The 9,679-nt window shown below is 39.8% G+C and overlaps 2 protein-coding genes across 2 annotated transcripts in view; one reads left to right on the top strand and one right to left on the bottom strand.

The window, feature by feature from the left end:
• The window catches only part of LOC109471166 (RNA polymerase II-associated factor 1 homolog), an 11,816-nt gene extending 10,015 nt beyond the window's left edge, over positions 1-1,801 (top strand). The window contains 1 exon segment of the mRNA XM_019770450.1: positions 397-1,801. Coding sequence (XP_019626009.1) covers positions 397-659 — 263 coding nt within the window. The 3' untranslated portion in view covers positions 660-1,801.
• A 5,159-nt stretch (positions 1,802-6,960) lies between these two features.
• Positions 6,961-9,679, bottom strand: part of LOC109471157 (beta-1,4-glucuronyltransferase 1-like) — a 10,072-nt gene continuing 7,353 nt past the window's right edge. The window contains exon 2 of the mRNA XM_019770426.1: positions 6,961-8,016. Coding sequence (XP_019625985.1) covers positions 7,822-8,016 — 195 coding nt within the window. The 3' untranslated portion in view covers positions 6,961-7,821. The remainder of the gene's footprint in view (positions 8,017-9,679) is intronic.

Here is a 9,679-nt window from a genome sequence, read left to right as displayed (position 1 = left end):
AGGGGGGGGGGTGCAACAGCACAGTATAAATTATCAGTTGACAAATTGATGCACCTGGAGGCCTGCCCAAAAACTTATCCCCTGTAAAAGGATCACTGCCTATCAAAATGAATCACCCTGAGGCCAATGTAGGGAGACTGCCCAAAAGATGTCTGACCTACATTGTTCTCTTGTTGTGCCTCTTAGTTGTTGATCAGGTAACAAAAAACATATTGCAGCTGTATATTGTTCATACTGGTACTAAGTGCATGTTTTGTGCTTTTCAAATTTAATGTTTTTAAATTTCCCTAATGCTTACCTGTAGCATGTACTTAAATTAGTGCACCGTTGAAAGAGCATAATGTTTCCTGAAGCTGAAATATTAAATCCTGTTTGCTTGCTGCCTGTTTGCTGCAGGTGGTGACCTGGAGAGTGGAGATGAGCAGGAGAGGAGTGGCAGTGAGAAGGAGGATGAGAGTGAGAAGTCAGGAAGTGAAGCTGAGGGTGAGGACAGGATGGAGGAGGGCAGTGAGAAGGAGGGGAGTGATGCAGGCAGCGGGTCTGAGAGCGAAGCTGAGGATGAAAACAAGGATGAAGAGGAGATCTTTGGGAGCGTCAGCGGAAGTGGTAGTGAGAGTGAAGATGGCCAGAAGAGTGACTCAGGGGATGATAGTGACTAATTTGTATACTGGATCTAGAGTGAATGAAATTATTCGACACCAAACATCCTGTACCTATGTGTATACACTATAATCCATTGTCTTTAGGTACAAGACAAAGGTTGTGCTGTTGAAATTAGGACTGTAGCCACCAGGCTTTGTCAAATTGGATTTTGAATCCTTCAAAGAAAAGCTGCAGTTTTCACCACTGACTAGGTGATTGTGTGAGCTAGGCTAAATTGCAAGGTTAATAAATTAAGTAAATCAGTAAATGGTACCCAATTTGGTAATTGGTAGCAGAAAAATGGGTAGAAATGAAATAGTGGGCAATTCATCCTTGCTTCTGTGGGCTGGACAGATGGTCCTCAAATCCTTACTGGACTCCTGGTTGATTTAGTTGTCGGTAATTATGTCTGCAACCACCCTATTTAGTTGTTTGTGAAATCAGTATGAATTGGCACTGTACTGTGAATAGCTAAACGTTATCAGCTAGTTGCAGGAGAATAGCTCATCCCTCCTACTTACATGAATGGCAGTTGAAGAAAAATCAATGCAAACACTCCTGTAACATACTTTTTGTACTTCCCCAGAGATCTGGGGTTCAAGCTATCCATCCAAGTGTCCAGATACGTTTTGCTGTATGACATGAGTAGTGAAGTTGCAGAATTTATTAGGATCTTCTTTAATCATGTATGACGTAAACTGTACAACTTTATCAGAATTTCTTGATTGCAGGTTGCTGGGACATCATATACCTTTCTCCTTCTTTTCCATTTCTTTGGCCTTGTCCAATACCTGAGCTGACAATTTATTACATGTAAATTGAGAGCTACAATAACTGTTGCCATGTAACCTACATCATCTACCATAGTTGTCAGACTGGAAAGCCTTCCAATAGTGATTCATGTGATTTTGTGCACCATTACCACAGACAAAATCCTCCAAAATCATAATGTGTGGCTTCTGAGCTGTACATGGTTAAACCCATCATATTTCTTTCCTAAAGGTATGAGCTGATGCTCAGTAAAGCCTCATTATCACTGTTATAGAAACATGTTCACGTCTCACTAGTGATAGACAACTTGCCTCTGTGACTTTGACACTAACATTTTGTATGAATTATTGGAGACTTCAATGGAATAAAGGATCTATTATTATTTGAGGTCATGTGTGGTGAAGAATTGCTGGTTTGAGTCTTAAAATGTGATGGTCCATTTCAGCATGTAATCCTTGCATCGCAATCCCATGGAAATGGACAGCAAGGAAAGGTCTTATATAGAATCAGGCTTGGGTATATTCTGAAGAGAAGGGCTGTGGTGTACATGGTTGGTCACACACTACATCTGCAGCACGCATCTCAAGTTTAGTCCATTCACTGATTTAGCTTGAGTTTAAAGTGACTTGGGAATGCAAACTTGTAATGGCCACAGTAAATGTTACTAGATATTCCAAACATGTCACACAGCTCATGGCCACAGACATTTTCTCATATATCTGACTATGCCTCAGGGAAAAGTATTTCAAGGTGTAGCCATGAAAAATCTTGCAATGTGCTGCCACTTTTGTGACCATAAATTACATAACATAGCCTGACCTACGGGCCAGCAATGGGCATGCCCACAGCTGTGACTGTTACACATCACAAATTTTGGAGTTATGTGCTTTGCCTTGTAGTCATACCTACTTCTACATGTGTGCATGCTGATTTGTATGAAGGGTATTGTCAAGAGTCATGCTAAGAACTTCAATGAGACTTGTGGATAGCATATTACACCCCAGAGTTACAATGTTAGCAGAACCGCTCCGAAAATTGCATGTTTGCAGTGAATCAATAAACATCTTATTGCAGCCTGTTAAGAATTTGGAATCAATTTGCAATATGACCTTGACCAATGACTTCTGGTATAAAAGGCTTTTTACAGGGCCAGAAATTGGTATTTCCTTTGAAACTGCTTTGGCTCTCCACTGCTGTTTTGTTTTCCATGAAAATCCACCAGCACTGACAGTAGGAGTAGCAAGATGCATGCAGTGTTGCTAATGGTAAGACCTTAGGTAATCTTGATAAATACACTCAGGTGGTTGCTGTTGGCAAATGTATTCAAGTTCATGTGTAACAAATTGCAAAATATTTTCTACACTTTAGCATTGAAGTGACACATTATGTTCTGTGATTGCAGTCCTTGTACTAAGTTCAAGTCACCCATCCAACTGGGGCAATTTGCTTCTTTTGGGAATGGCTATTGTGTTACTGTATGATAGCCAAACTGTTGATTGTGTTGCATACATTTATTTATAAGGCCACACCAATTTAACTTGTTGGTTCTCGGATTTTTTCAGAAAAAATATGAAGTGACAGGGAAAAAAAAAACAGGTCTAGGCATCGTATTATAGCCCCAAATGCTACGATACGAGCCATGAAGTCAACAAAAAAGGCTGGGTTAAAATTTAAACTATAAATTTTGAACTTTTAATCAAACCACTGCATTGATAGATGGAAAAACTGGAAAAGGACTTTCCTCAACTGTTGGGGGCAAAATATAAGCATTTTTAGTTGATTCAGAACCAGAATCTTTTTTTTTTTTTTTGCAAATCAGAAAAAAATGAGGCGAATCCAAGAACCAACAAATTATATTGGTGTGACCTAAAGCATCATTAATATCTGATATTTCCAATGCCAGTGTAAATGACTCCCTTACAGTAAGTCAGCACACAATTTTCTACATACCATTAATAACAAAACAATGCTGTTCTGCTGGAAGGTTCAGAAAGGAAAATCTTTTTGGCTAGTTGTATTCAAAACAAGGTAGAATCCTGTGTAGCCTGTAGCTGCACACAATGGGATTCTGTAGGTGTTAATTTGTTTTGAAAACGACCATGTGCAAGAATGTTCGGACTAAAAACATGGTTTGTTGAGGGAATTCAAATAAGGCACTAAATGTGCTGACAATTTAGTGCATTTCTTACACTCAAATATTTCTGCCAGACACAGCTGGGGAGAACAAAGCTACATGGACAATTATGGGAGTGACTAAAAGTGGCAATGTTTACAACCATGTCATAACATTACATCCTTGTGGTTCATAAAATGTTTGTCTTTCATCTTTTCTCCACCTGTTCTATCCACTCAAATCTAAATCTCATGTCTTCCTTCCTTTGAAACTTGGTTTTGTACATATTTTCATTAGTTTCATGTGTTCTATCAATTTAGAACAAACCTGTTTACTGTCATATATGAAGCTTGAAGTCTAGTTGATGTGTCTTGGAATAATGTGCTGTTTAGTCACAGCTATATTGCAGAGGTGTTACCTTGTGACTCATTTGATTTAGTACACATGTTCTTCATATTCAGACAGCCTATTCTCCATCCATCCAAGTTTCTGGGACAACTGTTTCTAATTCACTGTCCCACAAGGGTATCACACCTACTAGTTGCACTGGGAATAGCTGATCTTGGGGAACCTTTTTGTGGGCTGGGACAAATCCTTAATGATGGAAGATGTCTTATTCTTAGCCTTCTGGAAAGCAGCAACTCGCAACTCGCACAGGATGACAAGTACTTTAATTAGCCTGGAGCATGACACATATAGTGACTACAGCAGTGATATTTACAACCTTTATGGGCAGATAAATCTGTTTCCACATTTGCAAACCTCACCAGCCTAATTCGATAGCACTCTTTTGACAATAGCAACACCATAATGTGTTGCTAAATGAGCACATACATGTAGCTGACGAACATTTATTTTCTTTCTCGGTCTTGCACTGTTTACATTGTATCTTTAGTCTCATGAAGGATCTTCAACTTGACCCATGAAACGAGGTTTGCCTTCCACTCTTCCACTATAATGCTATTATATATAACCGTTAGTATTATTACTACTTGTCTACAATAGCACAGTACAATTGGACTTAAGTGCTTTACATCACATTATCATTTATACATTTTGCAGACAATATTATTCATGAACATACACTACAAAAAGCCATTCACATTTCTCCATGTTGCCTTTTATATCTTCAAGGCAGGATATTAATATTCATAGATATACCATATACAAATAGGAACACATCAGTACAATGGCACTAGCCCAATACAGCTTCAATAGGTTATACTTCAGACAGTCTTCTTACAAAAAATAAAAATAACTTAAGATTCAAATTTGTTAATTTATAGCATAGTAAAAAGGGTGCACTTGGTTAGACATAGTATTGGCAACAAAAATTCTTCAATACTGCATGTGGTAACATTGGGCAGAATATAGTGACATAATGAAATGTACAAAACTTGCTCTATTTATTCCATCACTGGCCATGACTGTCTTCTAACACTGAGACCAGGGTCATATAAAAGCCAGTATGTATTTACAACCTACAGGTAGACATATCTGAATGCTCATTAATACCAGCAGCACTGGATCTGGTGTTACTTTCTGGCTATCTTGCAAGAGCAACTAGGGATTCTCTTGGTTATCATGGCAGAAATATCATCAGAGCTACTCACAAGTTATGGCTATGTTGGTTGGTACAGAGGATAGTACTGCATTCTCTCTGTCTGTAGAATGACTCCATTGAGTCCATTTGTAATGTTGCTTACTATTCACAAAGCCTTAGCCTTGGGCAAAATTCAAGGTGACCCAAAGCCCTGCTGAATAATGGAAGGGCAACAGCATCATCCCATGTTAAAATTGCACAGTATGGCTTCTTGAATATACAAATTATATAGACAGGTCTTATATCCAGGGGGATCACATCATGGCAGTCTAAATCACCTTTGATTGAATGGATTAATATTGCACGTTCTGCTGTACAGCTGCAGAGGGTTACAAATTAGCCTTGTATCCATTTGGGATGAAGATATTCTTATGAAATCCTTTGAAGTATCCCCTGACAAAAGGTGATGCAGGATGCACTCATATCAATCACATTTAAAAGAGACAGAAGGGTCACCACATGGTGCCTTCATGTCTGTAGCTTGATATTTAGGCAACAAGTTAAGCGATTCTAGGCACACAGAAATGTAAGATGAAATATGGCACAATCAAACAATCTTCAGGAGGTCACATGCTTTATGAAATATTGCATTCAGTTTGATCAACTGTGGGCTAAGCATACCACTCTTTCTACTTTTTTTCAATATGGCAATCAGCCCAATACAATGTCTAGCAATCAAAGTTGGAGTCAGCCCTTCCTTCAAATATGTTTTCCATGCATGAACTGTAGCACCGCAACCTCCACAAAAGGTCCTGGGGAGACAGATAATGCCTTTACATGTCTGAGCTATCTTGGCACTTGGTAACCACAGAATGGATGGCACTGGAATGGTGTGATTTCACCATAATGGTCCATTTTCCTTTAAGAGGTCAGCTACTAGGAGCTGACCACATTTCTGGGTCACTAGCTCATGAAAGGGCATTCTGCCCCCCTGTGTGGCTATGGAGTCATTTGTGTTGAATAGACTATTCTACATCTATCACAGCCGGCTAAATATACCATAGCCACAAAAGTACATAATGTATATCATGATGGATACCTTATATCATTTGCTTATCCTCTGTCATATGAATGTAATACATGTATTAGGTCTAATACCAAATTTGTGAAGTAAAAGTAGACCTTTCAATCAAATTGAGTGTTTTTTGCTCTTCAATATGGAGTTAACGTTAATGTTAAATGAAATTCATGTTACATAAGGATGGTGTTTGTTAACATGCATAAGATATGTATCGCCTGAAAGGACCTGCCATGTCCAAGGTGCAAACAAGCATATCTGTCAGTGTGACAAGTTTGAAGTTACATGTAAAACTGCAGTTGTGATTGCAGACTTGTTTGATTAAGCCCATTAGTGTATGGCAGTACTCTATTCTCTTGAATACAAAATCATAAAAGTCAGTACGTGAAGACATAGGTCAATTCACTTAGACCATATATGTCTGTGCCTGCAAGGGTAACATGGTGCTTAGCCATAAAGGTAAGCTCTCTTTATCCTCGTTTCAGACAGACCGTCACCACATGTACCTGTTCCAGTTCATGTGCATGTACCTTTAGACTATCATGGCCCTGCCTGTCATTCCAAAAGACATGGAAAATCCCAGGAAAGATAGCAGTGCAGTTTGGTAAATCCCTCATGACAGGATGGGCAGAAGCAAATCAATCAGTCCAGGAAAGTTGCCAGAGCCATACTTTTTTTCCAATCCTTGATGAGACATTGCTAAGTCCCTGTAGTTGCTACTTTTGTGGTAGTGTGAATGGAGATAGGGAGCCATTTCTACATGGAATGATGCATATCTACACACGTTCACACAGCAAAATGGTTTCACAGTACATGACAGATTGGGATTTTGGTCATTTCTTATACATGTATTGTATTGTACTTCCTGCAGGGTTACCACTGTTGCCTTGTAACATTACAAGTCACATGCTATAACCCTCAGTACCAGAGAACGAATCAATCTCTATATGACAATTTACATCTTTCTGCAATAAAGTAACACCAGCATGGGTGAAGTAGCTGGCATGCTGTGTCTGGTTTATAGTGGGCAATTTTTGCCTAAGCTGTTTTGAATCAATTCATCAACCTTCTGGTGATAGCATAACTGTCACATCTAAGCTCAGCATTCCTGTCAGACTAGCAGATAGTTGTGTGTAGTAAGGGTGGAAACCAAAGTAGCAAATGTGTCATGATGCCCATCTGGCCGGAACATGTCTTAGCATCAGAGCAATTTTTCTTAGCAATGCCAAGTTATTATCATACATTCAACATCATAGATCTATATTCTCTGACATTCCTGGCCCCTGAGGATGCAGGACAATTGCTGCACTTCAAGTCAAGTGATGACATGTTACAGGCAGTGATGTCCTACATCAAGGTGCTTTTAAAAGTAGTGCCCCTTCAAGAATGGCATCCACCTTTGAAAAGTGCTAAAATGACCTTGGAAGCCATGAGTAAATGCGGGATCTTCAATTTCATGTGCAAGAAATCCACTTGCGTGTCTTCAGCATTGCACCTAGTTTGCAAACATGGTTGTCAAAATGTGGCCAATAGATGCTTCATCTTGGAGACACCACCTTTGTCAACTTTTCTGTCTGGCAAATGCTACAGTAGTACAGTACATGTCAGATGTGTGATCATCATTACAACACACTCATCTAGTATGGAAAGTTGACCATGTCCCTACAGCATCCATCAGTAGCATCTTCTGTCCGTGTCAGGGTACTTGACCTTCAGCTCGTTCTTGAACTGGCGGAAGAGGAGCCTGTTCCTGTTGTTCTCCTCGTCCTTGCTGGCATGGAAGTCTGTCACTGTCTTCCAGCCCTTGTGGATGAGGAAGGCTCGGTCCAGCACAGAGAAGCCATATCCTGCAATGTGCAGCTCACACACCTGGAAAACATTCACATTCAGGCTGTCAGAACAGAAAAATTGCATAACTAGCTCTTCTTGTTCTCAAGAAACTGACATACTGGTAAATGCGGTAATAGTATCAAATCATTACTGTATTTTTACAATCAGTAATTCAGTATTCATCTTCATCCTTAATTGCAACAAAATGATATCAAATTCCACAAGGCATTCTACTGTACTTTATCTGAACAGTATCAACAGTTCCCTAGCAGCCCAACATATCAGTATGCTAGTCACTCATCCAATAACAGGAAAATTGATAAGTAGTTTCAGATACAAATCCAACCATTAGAAGAGGTCTACTGTGTGATAAATGTGGCCTTTTGATGCCACTGATATTGATTTTGGCACAAAGGCAGTGTCAATGAGTTTTCTTCCTGAAAAAGGTAGCTTTCCTGTCAACTTGTTCAAAACCAGCTATGGTAGCTTCCATAGCTTTGTGGAATCAGAAAAACTGAACCACAGAACTATTTGGGGTAACATAGGCAGGTGATCTGTCACTCCTCCAGTCCTTGGTGACACTGATTGACAGCTGGTCCTAATGAAAACACCCTGCCATGTGTCACTCCTAAAGTGGTGACTGGGAGACAGATGGGCATGTCATCAGCCAGTAGTTAACAAGTCCAGGGTGGGAGGTACTAGGTAGGTGTAATCCACTCCACTGTTTGTGGTACAGATGGGAGGGGAGGGAGGGGGAGGAGGGGCAGCTGAGCACTATCAGTCAATACTTATTGACCACCTGCAGCATATCTCCAGTCATCACCATCCCATGGGGCACCTTAACCTTTGCTATGACATTTTCTTTGGGCCATCATGTTATCTATTCAGACTGGAGCAAGATACTGTATAGGGAGAGCTTCATATTAAAGTTACATCAACCCCATGAATCTGGAAGGAGTATTTTGCCAATATCATCCTAGTTAGTGCTTTCCTGACTTACCAGTTACCACATTCTAAACAGAATGTTGAATTCCCTTCGCATCCATATTCCATGATCTCATAGAACCAATGCAATAATTGAACAGGCCAGCAGCAACCAGTGAAAGTAACATGTCCCCTCTGCGCTCTAAAAACCTCATAGGTAATAACAAATATTCCCCTCAAGATCTACAGCTGCACAGTCACCTAATCATTCTGTGTAAGTTGCCCTTCATATTTATTGTCTATTAACTCCTGAGACCCTGCCCGCAGGCTTGATTTGAAGGCTGTTTCACCCTACTCTACAAAGTCGAGCGAGCAGATTAACTTGGTCGGGCTTGTTTGGATTAACTTTTATTTTAGTGGGATTGACTTTGTCCAGACAGGAGTCCATAAAATGTGTGCATTTGACAGATGAAAAAAAAAAACGCATGAAAACCTGGGGCACACTTCACCAGGATACTAGTACTGAGTACATGTACTCCTAACAGGTCCCACATGACAGGTAACAGAAAAAAGGATCTGTTAGACCTTCTTCACCTTCAGCTCTCTAACTTCACACTGGTAAATTATTACTGGCACACTGGTAAATTATACTGTGGCTTTGCATTTGATGTTATCAGCCAGACACCTTTATCCCCACTTTTCATGAGAAATTTACAATGTCATGCATTCTGGCTCTAAAATCAATATCTGACCTTGCATGATTAAAAGCCAGAATGCT

This window comes from Branchiostoma belcheri, unplaced genomic scaffold (genome assembly GCF_001625305.1).
Source record: "Branchiostoma belcheri isolate BF01 breed outbred unplaced genomic scaffold, Haploidv18h27 scaffold24, whole genome shotgun sequence".
Taxonomy (NCBI): domain Eukaryota; kingdom Metazoa; phylum Chordata; class Leptocardii; order Amphioxiformes; family Branchiostomatidae; genus Branchiostoma; species Branchiostoma belcheri.
This window is presented reverse-complemented; position numbering and strand designations above follow the sequence as displayed.